Genomic DNA, 20,009 nt, shown 5'->3' with positions numbered 1-20,009 from the left:
GAAAGACAAGTTTAGTCAGCTAATTCTGTATCATATATGTCTTCATCTGTCCTACAGAAAGATACTTTGATGTGGCTTGCATCAAAACATAAAGTCTAGTTTGCATCAAATGTGCAGAACATTTCAGCTCTTACCCTTTAAGAATACAGGACCAGTTCTCAGAGGTTTTTTTTTCCTTGATCAGGGGAGATAGAGTTGTTAAAGTAACTAGGTTTTCACCCATGAAATACAAAGCCTCTTAAAATTAAGTGCTCTGTATGTAAGTGTTAGTCCTGAAAGTCAGCCTAGGTAAATAATTCCAGCCCTTCCAAGTCAGTCTGCTTGGGCTTTTAGAGGAACATAGTGCACTTAAGTTTTTCAGAGTAAATTGATTCTTTTTTATTTGCATATTAGAATAGAATGGTAAGTTAGGGAAGCAGGATTGTTACAACTGAAACCAGAGTCTTCCTTCAAATCTGTGGAAAGACATGTCTCTGGGTGAAGAAGCTGTATTAAGAACCTTTCTTCCTGAATTTGGGTGAGGACTAACAGCTGTGAACATAAAGTGCTTCTTAATGCTGTGGCTACATACTTTCAGTTTTGCACATATATTTACTGCTTGCTTTCACTTTAGTTCTGTAACATTGATGCTGAATCAATCCAGCAATGGCTTGTTATTTTAATCTAGTTTTTTTATATGCACATAGATATGACCTCTATTCTCTTAAACCCTCAAATTTCTCAGTGGCTTAGAGGCACAGAAGGGGGAAGAGGAAGAGTAGCAGCAACAATCTACCAGTTGCTCCCTGCCTTTATGTCATGGGTAATAAATTGTAGTAAACTCAGAATTCTGTGGGGTTTAGTTTGGTGCCAAACTCAGTTGCTTGAAGTCATAACCGTTGATAGTCTTCAAAGAGCATGTATTGTCCAGAAGTTTAGACTTAGTTCCTTGAGTGCTATCTGGAACAGAGAAATGGAAAAAACTTGTTAGGAGAACCTGACACACTGAGGAGAATATCTGGGCTGGTTGTAAGGAAAAAAACCCTTGCCCTTCTGACTTCTAGTAGAGTTGTTAACAGTTCAGTTAAATGTAGTATTTTAAGGTTTTCTCCAGGAGAAATAAGTATTGAGTGTGACAAGTATAAATAGTGTTCCTGAAATCATGGTGCTGTCGTATGGTATTTTTTAGCCCTCAAAATAAAACCATATATGAAAAGAATGCCTTTTGCTTTTCTAGCAAATGGTCAGCAGAAGTCACGGGTCGAACTCATGCCATACCTCACATTAAGACTTACATGAGACTCTCTCCTGACTTCCAGAAGATTGCTTGGTTCTTGGTAACAAGGTAAACATCTAACCACTACAGCTCTCACTTAAGAACTTTATATATGGGGTTTTTTTGTCAGCTGCAGGCCCAAGTTACTTTCATAACCTACATAGTTCTTCAATTAGTGATATGAATTTTTGTCCATATTTAATGTTTCTCCATTGCATTGCCCCATTTGAGGCTGCATATTGAAATGATTATGTCAGAAACAGTTGATAATCACACTAAAATCTCGTCTGAGTTGCGACTGCCAGTTTTGAGGTTCAACACCAACTAAAATGATAAATATTTTTAAATTTGGGCTAAGTTTCTTTAAGATATGGCGTGCTATAGGATGAATGTGTTGGTTTCTACAAAACAGGTAGAGTTTGGGTTAGCTCAAGTTGTACTTGGGCTGCCCTACTGTAATAAAACATACAGATACATAGAATTTGGAATCTGATCTTTTGTCAGATTGAGTTGCTTAGCAGTCTGCCTTGAAGTACAAGCTTTATATTTCTGTTGTTTATTTGTTAAAAAAGCCGTAAGAGGAAGCAAGAATTTCTTGACTTGAAGGCAGAATGACTTGTTCTAAACAAAAAATACAAATATGTTTCTGTTTTTATGCAACCCTATATTCTACAGATTATGATCTGGCCTTACTCTTAAATGCTCAGTTACTTTAATTTTTTTTTCTCTTTATATTTGATCTCTTTAAATTTCATCACTCCTTGATAGCTGTTGCTTGCAATAGTGGTAATGATTAGTATGCTTTTTAAAAGGTTTTGAGTCATTTAAATGTGATGCTCACTCCACCTAATACAGAAATTCATTGTTGCTTTATATTCTTCTCATGTTTCTTCCGCTCCACCATTTGCTGTTACCAAACAGTTTCCAGTATATCTCTCAGTTGAATCATAGGGTTTAAATTTTGTATTTTGATGTAGAAGTAAGTTTTGACAACAGAATTGCATATATTTTTGATTCCCAAATTGATCTATTTTGTAGCAGATACTGATGAAAGATTAAATACAGCATGGTGCTGAGTAGCAAATTGAAACAAAACCTTTTTGATAAGTATTTGTTATCATAAATAGTTCCAAGAACAAAATGCCAAGAGCAAAAGATACTGTTTAACACTCTAAATGTAAAATGCAAACCCACTCTGTACTGAATGTATTGTAACTAGTCCTAACTGAGCTAGCCTTTAATCTTCTTAAGTCATCAAATTGAAGCTATTTACCAGTACTAAATTCCTTTCTGAAATGTGCAGAGAACATTCAAAAGGCTGCATTTGTAGATCTGTGTGACAAAAAGAGGATTGTATAATTATCCACACGTGTTGTATGAATGCCTTTCTACATATTGTCTCTGTTGCTCCCACTGTGCTGTAAAAATAACAACAAGCAATAACAACCAAGTCACTTTTTGTGGGAAGACTCTTCTGATTGAATTTAAGTTCTCCTGCAAGAAGGACATTGCTAGGCTATGTTATTTAAACGTCTTCTGCATTGAAGATTGTGCCTCACTAAAGTGCTTTGTTTCTCTTCACAGTGCCAATCTATCTAAAGCAGCCTGGGGAGCTCTGGAGAAAAATGGCAGCCAACTGATGATCCGTTCTTATGAACTTGGAGTTCTTTTCCTGCCTTCAGCATTTGTAAGTCCATAGTTCAAGCACAAATCCTGGGATATGATGAAAATCTGCAAATATTTATGAATACAAGTGTAACTGAATAATCTGATCAGTAGATTCTGTATTGCCAGATAAAAAAGTTAAGAGGAAATTGAATTTATGAGGTATTGATGGAGTCTTGTTTTCTAACACAGCAGGTATGGATTTGGTATTGCTGTGACTTTTTCCTCTTACTCACAGGCAGTAATATTTTGAAATTGTAACATATACCTAAATGTTACTGGAAAGGATGATCAAATCTCTTGTGCTTTTTAAAACTGGGCTGTGAGTGCATATTCTCATGGAAATAAGGTGCGTGTGTTGTAACTTGAGAAATGTTTCCTAATCTTGCACCAGTCGCTGTTCTTGCTCATTCTCTGAAATGCATTTGCAGTCACATGACTCTCTCTTAATATCAAGTTCCTTATAGATCTACCCTTGCTGGTTTTTAGCCCTCTATGAAATCCTGTGCTAGAAAGTCCTTAATTGTACATTGTATTTAAGAAAAAAGCTTCCCTTCTTTGTTTAGGTTGGGTTTTGTCTATTACCTGATGGAGGGAGATGCAAGATCTGGCTGATTCCTCCTTCTCTCTGATGAGCTGACAGTACCAAAATGTTCTCAACAGCAGTTAGTCTATGATCACAAACCGTTCAAACTTCTTCCTGTGTGAAATTTCTTTTTTCCAGGGAAGACCACTGCAATTTTCTCTGAAAAAGTATTTGTATGCTAAAAGTCCTTAGAAATATTTTGCTGATAAAGAGTATTTATTTCCTAGATAATGTTCACAGATGATCACATAATGTTCTGTCATTTCTACTCATTAGTAATGTAATCCCAAATGAATATTTACTAATATTATGGCATTGTAAAAATGTTTGCCTACCCTAACTGGATAATTGTAGTCTCCTGGGATTGCATATTAAGATTGATGGTTTCTGAGTACAGCTAAAGAATTCCTGTATCTCAGTCTTGACATTTATAATGAGTTTGCATAGTAGCGAGGTCTCTGATATGAACCTTAGAGATGTTTTTCTCCAGCATGGTTTATGGGAAGAAAATATATTTATCAGAGAGTGAAACAAGAAAAATCCTACAACTTCATATAGTAGGAAGCATCATTTTTTATATTAATGAGCTCTAAAAAAGGAAACACCATTTGTGTAAACAACTGTTAATAACAGAATGATGAAGCACTGGGCAAACAAAGCTGTGCAAAATTTTTTAACAGCAACTGACCTGAAAGGGATAAATAATGTTCTTGGAAGTTGGGTACTCCAACTTCCAGTTGGCTATCTCTGGGTGTTGCCAGGCAAAGAATTTATGGTACTGGTATATTTGTGCCTAGTAAATATGGAAGTGCATATTGCCAGGTCATGTCTGGCCTGTACCCCAAGTCCTGCTCCACAGGGCTGCTCTCAGTCTGTGCTCCTGTCTGGGGTTGCCCTGACCCAGGTACAGCACCTTGCTCTTGGTTTTGTTGAAGCTAATGAGGTTCTTGTGGGCCCATTTGAGCTTGTCCAGCTTCCTGTGGATGGCATTCCATCTTTCAAGTGTGTCAGCTGCACCACTCAGCTTGGTGTCAAGACAAGCTTGCTGAGGGAGCACTCAGTCCTGCTGTGTGAGTTACTGGTGGAGGTGCTGAAGAGCACCAGTCCCAAGACAGCACGGAGGGACATCACTTATCACCAGCCTCCACCTGGATACAGAACCATTGACCACAACTTTCTGGCTGTCTTCATTCCCTTAGTTGTACTGGCGTCAGTGCTGAGTGCATTCCTTACCCCTTAAACCAGCTCAGACTGACCAAAACAAAACAGGACAGGTTTCCAAAGTCATTCCGTGAACCAGCTCAACATGATCCGGTAAGGGATAATGGAAGGAAGAAGTAGGAAGGACAAATTCAAGGGGCAGAAAGGTGAGTGTGGAAATCATATTGAGGTACCTTTCTTTCAGCCTGGTTCTGGAACCAGAGCTTATGGAGAATGATGGTCCATGAAGTTTTGGATAGAAAATAGGAATAAATGGCTAGGATCTGGGTAAGAAAGCATGATGTGCATTATGAGATAGAGCCAAGCTTCCAGATCTTTCCCTTTTTGTCACTCTGGTTACTTCAAAATAGCCGTTGTTGGGGGAGTAGAAGGCTTTATTTTGTCATATCAAAGGAACATCTCAAAACTCAGTGGTCAAAAGCAGACACTTGTGGGAAAGTATAATGGCTAGGCATTCATGTAGTAGTTTGTCCCTGGATATTTCATGACTTAGAGGCCTATTCTGTGAGCATCTTGTCTGCTTTTAAATGTCTGTAGGCTTTTGGCAGTCACAGTCTGCTCTGGCTGTGTTCCACAACGTAATAATGTCACATGAGGCAGTTCTGAAAGTTACTCATTTGAAGGTTTTTTCTTCTTGCACTGAAAGATGCAAAAACCATGTGATCCCTCCTAATCATCCTTTTCATACCTCTTTTTCCAGACACCTTTATCTTTGTCCAGAATTATGAGCTCTTATCCTGCTCAGTTGTTCCTAGAGAGGAGATTTTTTGATCACTTTTACTTTTCTCTTTTTCTCTCTGTATCATTTGGGTTGGGAGGGTGGTAAGTAGAGGGACAAAGGTTGTACTTAAAATGTAAATACGATTCTAGAGAAACAGACCCAGATATAAAACGGTTACATAATGATGTTCTCAGGGTTCTCCTCACTGGGTCTGTTTGGCCTCCTGTATTTTTATAAAGTGGTGTGTAACAGGTTAGCTAACCATGGTGTGAATACAATGCTTTCTCTCTACAGCCCTTACCTCTCTTGTCTTTGTGAATTATGGAAAGCTCCTATGCTTTCTATAATTTCTACAGCTTTTAGATGGCTGTACTAAAACGTGTCAGTGTGCCAAGATAGTCTTATGTTTGAGTTTCAGACCTCTCAGAGCACAACTTAATTGAAACTCATTTAAAACTTGCAAGAATATATTTTGGAAGAGAATACTTAGTTCTTCTCCCAGTTTCTTACATATTGATAATTAATTGTGAAGACTGGCAACCAGAAGAGAACGAGTTACCTGATTATCACATGTATGTGATATCCCACAATGCATGTGGGAGCAAAGGAGGGAGAGACACTGCAGCTGCTTTCCTTTATCCACTGAGAAGTGCGTGCCTGCAGAGACTCTTGGTAACAAGGAGGTAGTCAGACAAATACTGATACCGGGCTTATGTACATGCAGTCATCTGATACTCAAGTTGCACTGCTTAGTCTATGAATTTCTTATGCATATGCTCTGCAGTTAACTGCATAAAAAGTGCTTCTTTGATAACTTGTCTGCTTGTCACACTGGTTCATTGTGATTTTAGAATGCTATGAGGCAGAGTAGTTTTAAGTGAAGATAACAAGAGAACTGGGAATAGACTAAAACTTTTAGAAACAGAAATGCTTGTTTACAACTGAAGTAGTGCAAAGTATAAACTACATGAAGTGCTTTAAAACATAACTGACTTTCCTAGGCCTTGAGGGACTCACCATGCTCTAGCTATCAGAATGCTGATTTACTGCTGCTGGTTTCTGATAGTTCTGTTTCTTTAGGTTATTTCATGCAGCATTATCACAAAGTTCATGACGTGTATTCTGATAGAAGTTAAGACTTAGCATCATAGAATCACGAAATCACTTAGGCTGGGAAAAGACCTTTAAGATCATATAATCCAACCATTAATATATTCCTGGCAGTGATGGCAGTTGAACCCATGTCCCAGAAGAGACTGGAGCCTTAATCCAGCACCTGGGACTCCTTGGCCACCCTGGTGTATTTGCATAGCACACACTTCATGTCACTTATCTTAAGAGCTCCTCTAGCTCTCCAGTTTGTGCCTTCTATTTTCTGCTGAATACAAATTTGGAAGTAGGTCGTTCCTCACTTGCTATCAGCTGACTGCCAGCTTTTGTCTTTTTTTTTTTAATGCTTCCAGAATTATGCTTTGAGGTTGGGTCTTGGCCTAGTGTACTAATACAGACTCTCAGAAATATGTTAAATGGTTGTTCCCAATATAGCAGCAGCTGTTATCATTTACAGTTTTAGTGTTTAGGGAAAAATCAGCTGATGCTGGCATTAGATCACAAGCTTCTATTGAGTAAAAAATAATGTTTATAAGAAAGATTGTCCTGTGTTTGAACTACATTTCCCTTTCCATCTCCATTTCTCACCTCCTACATCCACACTCTCTCTTTTTCAACTTGCTCTTTCAGCTGCTGGGGATTCCTTTCCAGAGGCTGAGATAAAGTACATCTTTAACAGGTAAAACATATAGTGAGAATGCAATGAGCAAAAAGTATGGCGTTCTGGGAAGCGTGTTCCAGTAATTATTTTGTCTGAAAAATCTTGGAAGTGACTAATGGAAAGCTTTTAAGTAAATGGTTCTTCCTCACAGATTCTGTGTCTGATAAGATGCTAAGATATTTTGAGCTTGACTTGTAAAATAGAATAAAAATGTTTTTAGAGGTTTGTTGAATATGATACTGGCTCAGTCAGCTTTTAGAAATACGAGCTTGGAGAAATATAACAGATGCTATTAAACTGAAAACCTACCCATAATTGCCTACCTAGTGCTGTCAAATCCTGTAATTGCATCTAGATAATCAAACTCAGACAGCTAACAGTATTTCAGATTCTGAAGTGCTGTATTTGATGTTGAATACTCACTGGAGTGAAGTACTGTTTTGTACTTGACTCTGAGTCTGGTTGTGTGAACTGGATTAGAGATCAGCCAGGCATTAGCATGTGATTTTTCAGAACTGAACTGTTTAAATTTCTGCTGTGTTTGAATAACTGAGCCAGGCACCTTCAGCCATAGCTCAACTTAGAGCAGAACCAAAATCAAGCTGGTTAAGCTCTTTGACTGTAGCATCAGCTTCCAAGGCAATGTAGTACCACTTTCTTCTTTGGTTTCTCTAGTTTTAGATGAAGTCTTTCATCCCATGTGAAATGGAGTGGGAAAGCTAATACAGTGTTAGTAAACCAAGATTTTGTATGTGGACTTCAAGATGCTAAGCCTTGCTTTAAGTGTTCACAGAACTGCCGCAAGGTTTTCAAATTCCAGTGTTAAAGACACCCAGACACATTATTTCCAAACCAAGAACCTTCAGGTTTAGATACTTGTGTTTCTTACTGTTGGCTTCCTATTAAAAAAAAATCTTCTGGTATAGTTGGATAAATCTCTCTTTGGAATACTTGTGCCCAGTGTTGAGGAAGGATTTTGCTGTGTATTCTGCTGGCCAGATGAACGTGGCCCCTGTAAAGTTTGTGTGCATCCTTAGTTGCTTGTTGCTGGAACCAGCAAGTTTTTTAATAGTTTTGCCAAAGAGGACTATTTTTCTGTTAGTGGCATTGGAAACATCAATCCCATAATCATCCAGTGGGATAATCAGTTGTCTCCTGTTAAAAATTATTTCAGTAGGATCAAAATTCTGTAATGGTATCAGTCTTAATTCCCACTTCAGTAGGGCTAGCAATTCTTACCTTTATCTTGTGATCTCTTTTTTTATAGCCTGCAGTCTGCTTTGTGTTTGGGGCAAAAAAAACCCCAAAAAACCACTCAGAAACTGTAAGGCACTATGTTAACAACTGTTAAACTTCCTTTTCCCATTTTTTCCAGTGTCTGCTTTTTCAAAGTATGATGCTAATGCACTAATAGAAGCCCTATCAGCACTTAAAGTTTTAAAAGTACAAAAAAAATTCTTTCCCAATTGAGATGTGTATTTATCAGCATTTCAGAATGTATTGCTGTAAGCAGCAGTCAAAGAGCAAAATAAAGCTGCTGAGGGAAAAATTCTGAAAGAATAGAATATGGCTGAGGAAAATTTATAAGTCAGACAAAATTATTTTATGCAAGATCCTGCTGGTTTGTCTTTTGGAAACAGCAGTGAGAGCTGTCAACATTCAGGAAATGCTCAAAACAGACAAAGTGTGACTTACTTCAATTTCTGTGTGAAGATAGACACACGAGTTATTTTTAAAAGCATGTGAATCTCCTCAGAGAGCCTTGTTAAAGAATGTATTCCACAAACTAGACACTTACTCCAGTGTGTTTTGAGGAAAACCAAATGTCTTTTTTTAGATAAATATTTCCTGAATGGAATGTCTCTATAGGTTAAATTCTGTCCGACAAAACAGTTTTGGGATGAGCTGAATCAAGCAGCATTGGAGGACAGCATCAGAGTCTTTTAGAGGAAAGGGAAATATAATTGCTGAGTACTGAGGAAGAGCAAGACAGATAAAACCAAAGTTGTAGAACAAGAGAAGGAAGCAAAATGCCTGAAAAGAAAAACGCTGAAGCAATAACAGGTCATGGAGTGTAGAAGAAATTAAGCAGAAACAAAAATACTGCTAGGTTGAAGAAAACAATGGATAACAGGGAGGAAAAAAAAAACAGATGAAAAATGTCCTTACTTTGTAGGTAGAGGCTGAAGTAAGTTGTGTTTTACACTGTGCTTTGTGATAGTAAGGGTTTCACAAATGTCCAACTCCAATGGTGCCAGGCAGCAGCTTTGTGGTGCTGTTGATCAGGCACGTGAAGTTTGTTGTAGCATAAAACCATCTCACAATATGGCAGAGGAACCTTCCCTGCTGTTCCACGTGTCTTCCATAGGTGATGTAGAAGACCAGAGAAGCTCATGGGATGTCTGGGCAGTCAGACCTCATGTCACGTACATGCTGACAATTTAAATGCCATCTTGTGAGTAGTATCTAGGAATACACACCACCCAGACCCTCCCACCAAGTGCAACCTGGCTGCTGTGAGTTATGAAAAAACATCTTTCTGCACCACCACCACTTACACAGTTCCTGTTGTTTGTGAGCTATAGAATCCCTGACATATTTCATGTTCTTTCAACTACAAACAGAAGTATGGTTTTTGCATTTTTACATGACATTTCTACCAATCCCTGAGTGATTCAAATTCATTGGAAGTAAGGCTATACAACTTGACTGCATTTTGTATAAGTAATTATGAATTTTTTCTAGTCATTTTCAAACCCTTAGATGTTTATGAGCTTTTAAAAACAATCTTGCATATTTACATTGGTCTGTTTTGAACATATTACTTGTTACCTCAAGGCTAAGTTCCACAAAAGGCTGTTGCCTGGTTTCAATGCAGATTTATCAAAATATCTGACTGAAATGATGTAAGAAAGGGAAGTTCAAACTGGATTTTCTTTCACGCAGTCCTTTAGCATGGACCTTGTTTGTTTCCTCTGTTCTTTCATTTAAAGGGCAGTGGCTTTTTCCTAGTCCTTGAAATAATATATAATGTTTCTTACATCATAACCTATAGTTTGTTCTTACTTTGGGTCATGAGACAAAAGATGCATCTATATTCTAAAGGAGATTCTTGAACTGACTTGCTAGAACTGCTGTCTGACATTGTCTTTGACAGCTCTCCGTTTTTAATATTCTTCTTGAATATTAAAGAAAAAGGCACAAGGCTGCATTGATTCCCATGCTTTGTGCGGTCATATGTGGATGTTGCTGTCTCCAACTTAAAATGATGACATTGATGGGTGTAAAACTCCAGTGAATAAAGACTTGCAGTATTGTGTATAGCTGGGACTCTCCATTCAGACAGTGTGTGTTTGAATACCACAGGATTTTTTGGTAATTAGGATGCTTGCTTGTACTATCACAAAACAGTAATGCTGTGAAACTCAGACTGGTAGACCACAGTGTATCAAGTTGAATCAAGTGTAAGTTAATAACTGGACATGAGCAGCCCAGAGAGCCAGTTGTGTCCTGGGCTGCATCCAGAGCAGCGTGGGCAGCAGGGGAGGGAGGGGATTCTGCCCCCCCCGCTGCATCCAGCTCTGGGGTCCCAGCACAGGAAGGACCTGTTGGACTGAGTCCAGAGAAGAGACACAGAAATGGTCAGAGCTGGAGCACCTCTCCTGTGGGGCAAGACAGAGAGCTTGGGGTTCTTCAGCCTGGAGAGGAGAAGGCTCCAAGGAAACTTTATTGCAGCCTTTTACTACTGAAAGGGGGCTTATGAGAAAGGTGGGGACAGACTTTTTAATAGGAGCTGTAGGGACAGGACAAGAGGCAGTGGTTCTAAACTTGAAGAGGGTATATTTAGACTAGAGCTAAGGAAGAAATTCTTTACTGTGAGGGTAGTGAAACATTGGCACGGGTTGCCCTGAGAGATGGTAGATAGCCCATCCCTAGGAACATTCAGGGTCAGGTTGGATGGGGCTCTGAGCAACCTTCTACTAGTGGAAGATGTCCCTGCCCACTCTACAGGAATTGACCTAGATGACCTTTGAAGATCCCTTCCAACCAAGAAAGAAAAATAGTTGTCAGTAATATTTTATAAATAAATAAACTTGATAGCCTTTAAATTTCTAGTCTGTTCTAATCAAACTACTTGATTGACAGTAAACTATTTGAAAGCTCAGAACTAAGAGATTTTGCTTTTGTGTAACTCACTACAGTTGGGATTCAATTTCTCCAGAGAAGTAGCTAAGCAATACCATCTGCCCAAGTTACTCGAATCACTTTAAATGTGTCTACCTTTGTACTGTATTGCATTTTTCTTTTTTTAGTCCTTAACCTTGTTTGACAGTAATGCTGTCATTCTAATATAAGTGTAGTCTTTGAAGATTTTGTGCAAGCAGTTTCAAATCTTCACTAAATTTTTTTGTGTCCGTGGGTGATGTTGCCCATCATATCTGAAAAGCACAGATTTGAAGACTTGCTTCTATAACACATAGTGATTTCTAGTTTAGTCCATGAAACATACTGAGCATCCAGTTAATGTGGTCAGAATGAAACTAAGCAGCAAAGAGAAATTTTAGAAGCTTTTCACTTCAGTTAAATATTAAACACTGAAGGACTTCACCTAGTGAATATAGAAATAAATTTGTGCATGCGTAGGGGTCTGAAAAGGCAGAATATCTCCAATATGGACCCAGATGGCCAAGCCAATGGATGTAGTAAAAAGAGAAGAGCTGAAATAGTAGAAGTAAGAGAAGCTGAGTTTTTAAGACACGATGGTGCTTCATGAAGTATCCAATCTCAGTAAAGGAGGCAGAAAGTTTTGTTCATTAAAATAGCTCGCTGAGAAAGCATCTATTGTAGATTAAGTTTGTCTTTTCCCCCAGAAACTAATGAATCTTTTCTTCTGTGTTTTTCCATTATTTCATAGGGATTGGACAAGGGTTACTTTCATGTAGGAAGGGAAAAGCTTCCAGAAAGGAAAGATTCAGCAACATATTTTCCTGTACCTTATGACCTCCCACCAGAACAGTATGGAAGCAAAGGTAAGGTGTGACTTCAAAGGAAAAGTAGGCTTGTATTCTGCATGACCTCATTAATTTTTAGCAGATAACATTTGTTGTGTGCAACATGTACATTATTAACTCTTTTCACATTGGTGCTTTGAGCAATTGCAGTTGATTACCTCCAATAGTCAGCTGAACAGCAGAAGGCCATTTGTGGTCAGCAGATGTGTCTTTAGGGCAAAACATTTAAAGAATTTTAAAAAAATCTGGTAGGTGACAGTACTACTCAATATCTAGATAAATAAAACATACAGATACATCGATCTCCTGAAGGCCTCTGTAGTTAACCAACAGATTCAGACTGTCATAATAAAAAAGACTATTGCAAAGCTCAATGTATCAATGATACTAAGATAAATGAAACCAGCAGTATGATTTGAGAGTTCCTTGGAAGGGAAGCTGAAAAGTATCCAATCTGGTATTTGGGAATCATGCACACAATAGCCTATCTTACTTAGCAAGATAGCGTTATAAGTAAAATTTCTTTGTGTCTTTAATAGTACTCAGATTTTTGTTTTCTTGTAGAATCTTTTAAATGAGTACTGAGATTTTGTTGTATAACATTTTTGTTGTATAACATTTTCTGATTGAGCTCTCATCATCACATCTCAGTTGCAGTATAGCTATTATCTCTCTTGCCAATACAAGTTGCTCACTGTAGTCAAGGAGTTTCACTTTGTTTGTGATTTAGATATTACATGGTTTACTGACTGAGGAAATCATCTGTTGTGTGGAGGGAACTTGAAACTTCTAATCCATAACTATATCAAGGTTTTTTAACAACAATTTGGGGGAGGTCTCAGAAAAGTGCAAAATACTTTTTTTTTCATCATCACATCAGCACTTTGTTGAGAAACAAAGCAAATCCTGTGTTTAAAGCTGCAGTACTGCGTGGTGCTTTTTTCTCTTTTTTTTTTTTCCCAAACAAGTGGTCATTGTCCTGGCATTCAGAAATCATCACTTTGTTTGTGAATATTCATATAGATCCCACATTTGTTCCCCATCTGCCTTTCCTCCTTCTTGAGATCTTTAAGTATGATTTTTGCATTGAGAGGAGCAAGATTAGTTCTTTTTCAAATGCCATGCTCATCCAGAGGGAGGGGGCAAGAGAGACCGAAGTGCAGTGTGCACCCTTTGCAAATGCTTAAGGAAGAACTTTCCAGATTCATGCAGCAGGGAGTGAGTTTGCCATGTAGAATGACTTGAAGTGTGGTTATTTGCAACCTTTCTATATATGTGAATACTTGTTACTTTGAAGCTATCACTTTAAATTAAGTGGAGGTAAGAATCCAGTCTCTGGGTTTAGAAATCAACTAGGAATTCTCTCATCCAGATCTCCACTCACAGTGCAAAAGACACCCATAGGAAGAGGATCACAACGGTGCTTTCTTTGTGTTTTATCCTTTGCTATTCAACTGTGTATGCCTAGTTTTGTCTCTACTGCCATCTGTCATCTTTTTGAGAACATGAAGGCTTGACGTGGCCTGCCAGCATGGATTCTTTGAGTGATACTCAGGTGTTACTCAAAAAGAACTTGTCTTGTTCTCCAGCACCTCTCTACATTTAAGTAAAATGTGGTAGTCTATTCAGTTATGAGGGAATGTTCAAAAATGTGAGTATAACTGAAACAGTGCTCCACCTGAGCGTTCAGACAATGTTTAAGTAGCAGTGGGACAGGAATGGCCCCATTTATTTTACTGAGTGCTGACTCCACTGCTGCTGTTCTGCTGCTTGTAAATGAGGCAAGAGTGAAGCTGTGGTACCAGCTTAGTAGATAACACTAACTCCAGTGAGGTGCAGTTGGGGTATAAGAAATGAAGCACTGATCTTGAAATGTGTGAAAGGTATGTTAAGGACACTTAAAAAATTTTTTGGGCTTTTGTTTCCACTCCCCCCCACCCCCTTCCCCAAGATCAAAAGAATTAATTTTGAGAAGCTTAGCAGCGATTTTCATGTGCAACAGTAAACAGCTACCATCATACAGTATTTGTGCACAGTCATTGCCTTTCTCTTGCTGTTATAGATCCTTTTAAAAGTGATGAATAATTTTAAATTGAACCTGCCATTTTATAAATAACTGAATTATAATCTGTATCAGCCATAGTTCTGCACATGACTTATTAAAATACTGTCAGCTGTTTCATAAAATCAACAGCATCCCATTAACAGAACAAAGTTCCAAGTACAATAATAGCTACCTTGAGCAAATATTATTTAGATCGCTTCAATTGGAAAGAGCTAAATTAGGGATTGAGACCTCTCAGCATGCTTTAAGGAGGTGACTGGAGTTATTTCTGTACATCTGAAGTTTTTCTCTGCCTGCATGTTTTGCTGAATTAAGCAGAGTCACTGCCAGATGGTAGGAAAGTAGGGAAGATGGATAGGTCTAAGCTGCATAATGTACTCTTGAGTGACAGATTCCAGTGCTTGAGTAGGACTGGATTTATTCTGATGTCATATATAGAGGTCAGTGTTCAAATCTGAATGTATGTTTGAAATCCTCAATGCTTTTCCCAACCTTTGCTTTATTCTGTACCCATTTTTTTAACTGTTAATGTTTACTATCTGGTAAGGTATTCATCTAAAATACAAAAGGTATACATGGCTCTCCAACAGGAGACTGATAAAACATGCTTAGGGAAATAATGGTGCTACTTTTTTTTCTTTTTAAGAGATGACTCAAAGTCTAGGTATCCTGCAGTTGAGCCAGAAACCTAGAGAGCTTTCTTGGCAGTGCACTGTGACTTAAGTGCTATAGTTTCTTCTGGTTTCTGATGCCTTTGATTTTTATATGCTTTGAAATCACCTGTCCACTGTAACAAAAAACCAACCAACTACCCTACTGCTCTCTTCCTGCGGTAAATAGACATGTATGAAAACATTTGCATACCTGGGATATGTTTTACTGCAACATACAGAACTACAGTATGAGAATTAAGGACACTCCTGTGGCAAGTAATAATGAGTACTTAGTAGCAGTGGTCCCTCTGCCCCATGTTTAATTGCCATGGTACTTGTCACAATGTGCCCTTGTGTACTTTATATAACCCTTCATTACTGGTTTTGTCACTTTCTTACTCTCCTTTCCTTGCTACAGTAATTCTCACTTCCTATATTGTCAGAGTTGTCATTGGATCCTGTAAATTTAAAATTGGATAAAAGTAATCTCAATCAGGAGCTATTCCTGACATCCTTGGTACAATCTATGCATATTACAGATTAATATTGTCACTGTATTCCTTCAGGGCTCATTTTGTACATGGAGAAGAAGCAGCAGGCTAGATTTACATAAATTTCTTAATTGACAAAACTCACTGAAAAAAGGGTTAAAGGATTTTTCTCTACTTCAGTAGGAGTAGCCTGCAAGGAGTAGAATAATACCTTGGATTCATAGAACAGCTGCATTTCTGCCACATGTATGGTAGGAGGAAGAGCACAGAGCAGGTTGCAGAGCTAGCAGTTAACTTCTGGTGTGTTGCCTTTTCTCTTTCCCAAGAATGGAAAGAGCTTCTGTATTCTGAGAAGTGGGAGGGAACTGTGTGGTGCAAACCAATAATAGCTACCTTGAGCAAATTTTATGTTGCTCATCTGAAAGTGTAATGTTTGAAGAAGTGAGGGATAAGTGTTAACTTTTCAGAGGTCAGGCAGTGTCATTCTTAGGTACTGAATGCCTGCTGTCCCTGTGAAAAATATTAATATATGTTACAGTGCTGATTTATAATTACATTTGGTTCAGAGAGATGCAGCAAAAAACTTGCTGGCACTAGGCCATACCAAATTTGGCTGCATTACTGTACTTGTATATTATCTGAAATATAATTCTTATACAGCTGGTGAGCATGTTGGGCTATAACTATATTTAAAATAATATCTGGGGGGAAAGCAAAGCCTTTTGAAAACTATCTTACAGTTTAAAAAAAGAAAAAAATGTCCACTAAACTGAAATTGCACATGATGTTAATTGAAAATCAGTGAGAATTTGGACCTTCCTCTTCCCTCCAAAGGGAAAAGAGGAAGAGAACCAAATTTTACATTTGATAAATCAATTTGTCATGAGTATGTTTCTGTTTTGGTTTACAGATCAACCGTGGATTTGGAATATTCCTTACACTGATGCCCCTGATACACATGGAAATATGTGGGTTCCATCATAAGTGTTTCCAGTACTCTGATGTTCCACTTGCTGACACTGAGCCTGCCATGCCACTTGCAAAAACTGCTTGTTTCTGTTCTGTAAGCTATAATGTCTGCTATAATGGCTAATTTGTAGTTGAAACATTAAAATGTTAATAAGGGAGAGATTCTTGGAGAATCTGTAACCATATTGTTAGAAGTGAACCTGCTTTTTTGAATACCTTTTTATATGCTTTTTCTTTACTGTGGTTCCTAATATGGTTTTTAAGATAAAAACTGTTCTCAGAGAATTTCTCTGCATTTATAGCTGTAATTAATTTAAAAATTACATTCTGTGAGACTGTCAGTTGACCCCAGTAGCTGGAATAAAAGTTATTATATGTAAAATTCAAATTAAAATAAAGGCAATCTTGTTCATATATCCTTTGTTCTGTCTTCTAAATGTGTACATTTCAGATGGGGTTGGAACTTGTATCTTGCAAGTGTACTCCAGGTATTTTATAAAATTGACAGCATCCCATTAATAGAACACATTGCTTGTATCAAAAATAGCGTGGCCAGCAGGACCAGGGCAGTGATTGTCCCCCCATGCTCAGCACTTTTGAGGCCACACCTCGAGTGCTGTGTCCAGTTTTGGGCCCCTCATGACAAGAAAGACTTTGAGGGGCTGGAACATGTCCAGAGAAGGCCAGTGGAGCCGGTTGGAAGGTCTGAAGGACAAGTCTTTCAAGGACTAGCTGGAGGAGCTGGGAATGTTTAACATGGAGAAAAGGAATCTCAGGGATGTTACTGCTCTCTACAGTTACCTGCAAGGAGGTTGTAGCCAGCTGGGAATCAGCCTCTTCTCCCAGATTAACAAGTGAGGGGACAAGAGGAGCCTGAAGTTTCACCAGGCAAAGTTTAAATTGGATATTAGGGGAAAATCCTTCACTGAGGGTTGTCAGGCATTGTTCAAATTAGTTTGTTAGTGTCAGGGTTATGATGTTCCTGAATTATGTTCCTGAAGAATTTTTGTTCCGTATCAAAAGTAATGGAGGACTGGTTTATTTGCTTCTCTGTCAGGATATTTCATTGGGCATAAAGTTGGCTCAGGAGTACATTGCAGCCATTCCATAGCTTCACCAAAGAAAATCAGTGAGTTTTGGTTAAGTGTACCAGCTAATCAGGTCTAAAGGAGACCTCTAATTAAAAAGTACTGACACTGTCAATGAGAGTAACTAAACATCTGCATGAGTCTTCCAAGTAATTTGATGATGCATTAATAATAATTCTACTCTGACCAGACACTTACTCTAGTAATCATTTTTGGGGTACTCAGTGACTGTTAGCTTTCTTAATTACAGGGCTGCCAGTCAATATTATCAACAGAATTGGTAAATGTATTGATTTTTCTTTCCTATTATTTTACAATTGTGCTAGGCCTTACCACCACCATATGTTATCCCCAAATGCCTGCATACACAGACACTAGGGCTCTGCGTGCTCGTGCTGCTGAGGGGTAGGGAAAACACCTGATAGACATGTTTCCTAATAGTGATGCCAAGTGACTGTACTGAGGGTAGTGGCATTGCATTCAGGGCTCAGGCTTGCAAGATATTCACTTTGATTTGGGGTTAATTTAAATGCCAGCAACATGCTTAACTACTTACTTTTTTTTTTTTTTACCTGAAACTAAAAGTTACTTTTTATTTTTCTTATGCCAGTGAACACACTGCATTTCTGTATTCCACCTTGCTTAAATGTTATGGATGGCTGACTGATTACACTGTTCCTGCTCTCCACACACTCCAGTTTTTCCAGCTGTTTACCCAAGAGCAGTGGGAATGGTGACCTGTTTTACAATAAAGTATTCTTTAGAATAAGCCACAGTCTCATTTTCTTTTTCAAGGTTCTGGTCAATATCAACTTGCTCTTGTTCTATCCTTTAATAGGAAGTATATCCTTACAAAGCCACCTTCTCAAGAGATGATTAAATCACTGCCAAGATCAAAGTTGACAAATAAAGGGAATTTGCAATTTTTGATGATCAATGATAGTGGTACATGTGTCTTTCAAAACTATGCCAGACGATCTTACCTTCTTTAATGCAATATCTATCTCTGTGCCCAAGACAAACACAAAAATGACATTCCACACTAACCAAATATATAAATAAGGAGGAACTCAATAACCTTGAATAATTTGCCTTGGATATTCCTTTGAATAGTGTTATTGTTGTTCATATTCCTTTGGGCAAAAAAAATCGCATTGATGGTTGCAAGTAGCTAAAGGCTCTTTTTCCCACTGTGCTAATCCAAGGCACCCTTGAACAGGTTTGATGGATGGAGCCATTGGCGTGGGCAGAGGGTGCTCACTCAGTTCTGCTGCCTTTGCTGGTTGAGCATGCAATGGCTGAGTTCTGTCTTCCTTCTGACTGGCAAAGCGGGAAGTATAGGTGGGTTTTGGTTTTTTCTTCTAATAGGAACTGCCAATAATTTTAAAGATACAGCAGCATTTTTTTATGGAAGCATGTTGTTACAGTTAGCACTTAGCACAGTCTGGTTAGTTTGGCTGGCATCTCATCTTCCTATTTTTGGCTATTTAATGTCTTCCAGTGTTGCTGCTAATTTTAATTTCCATGCTAAAGTCTATGCTAAAGAGTAATTAAGAGGGAATAAAAACGTGCAGCATGATGTATCACCTATGAATAACAACAAATAGGAAAAAATTAAACACAACTCGCATTTATCCCTGGCTGCTGGTTTACTGTGCAACATAAGGATTCATTTTCCCTGTGCCTGCTGCTCTAGCAGTTGTCACACAGGTGGTGATCCTCTCAAACACTGGCATTGGAACTGCCCACAATGCACCCTTAGGGCTCAGACCAATACTCAAATACCTCAGGCTGTGAGACAATCAATGCCTCTTATATGGGGTGTACAATTATCTGCCATTAAGGGAGATTTCTTAAGATCGTAGTGTTCACTCCCATTGCATTTTGACTGCACAATTATTAGAACACAATTGTTAGAAAATGGGGGGGGGACGGGAAGGGAAGGGAAGTGGATGAGTGGATATTATAGTTCATTAACCTGCTTTCTGAAAAAATATATGTAGGTTGTCCTTCCCTGGAAAGAATGTGCTTGTACACTATTACGTTTAGCACAGCTGAATTCCAGCCCCAATTATTTAAAAGTAGAATTCAGCACTGTAGCAACTACCAGATATTGCTGAGTTTAGCTTTTTCTTCTTATAGTGAGAATGATATTTCCAGCAGATTTGGATCGACAGCTCTGCTCTTTGAACCTGCAAATAACTAATTTTAAAACCACATAGCAGCTGGAAAGGCTGCTTCTGTCTTCCCTAAACAATTTCCCTTCGACTACCATGCGCTGGCGGACAGAGATGTAACACCTTGTCGGGAAGGCAGTGGGTAACCAGACCTGTAGACAACGAGGTATCCTCTTTTGGCAAAGGGCGCTAATTTTTATGGCTTTGATGGGAGGGGATATCACCGACTGACGGGTTTCGTGCCCGGTTGCCTCGGGCACTCCTCGGCCCCACAGCTCGGGCCGGGTACCTGAGGGCGGGAAGGGGGGCGGCCCCCGCCCCTCTGAGGGCTGGAG

The 20,009-nt window shown here is 38.6% G+C and overlaps 1 protein-coding gene across 1 annotated transcript in view; it reads left to right on the top strand.

Moving 5' to 3' along the window:
- Nucleotides 1-16,823, top strand: part of TDP1 (tyrosyl-DNA phosphodiesterase 1) — a 37,212-nt gene extending 20,389 nt beyond the window's left edge. The window contains exons 12-15 of the mRNA XM_031065269.1: nt 1,217-1,324; nt 2,840-2,942; nt 12,135-12,249; nt 16,351-16,823. Of these exons, the coding sequence (XP_030921129.1) occupies nt 1,217-1,324; nt 2,840-2,942; nt 12,135-12,249; nt 16,351-16,424 (400 nt within the window). The 3' untranslated portion in view covers nt 16,425-16,823. The remainder of the gene's footprint in view (nt 1-1,216; nt 1,325-2,839; nt 2,943-12,134; nt 12,250-16,350) is intronic.
- The last annotated feature ends 3,186 nt before the right edge of the window (nt 16,824-20,009 follow it).

The sequence above is a fragment of the Geospiza fortis genome, unplaced genomic scaffold (assembly GCF_000277835.1).
Source record: "Geospiza fortis unplaced genomic scaffold, GeoFor_1.0 scaffold54, whole genome shotgun sequence".
Lineage (NCBI taxonomy): Eukaryota > Metazoa > Chordata > Aves > Passeriformes > Thraupidae > Geospiza > Geospiza fortis.
This window is presented reverse-complemented; position numbering and strand designations above follow the sequence as displayed.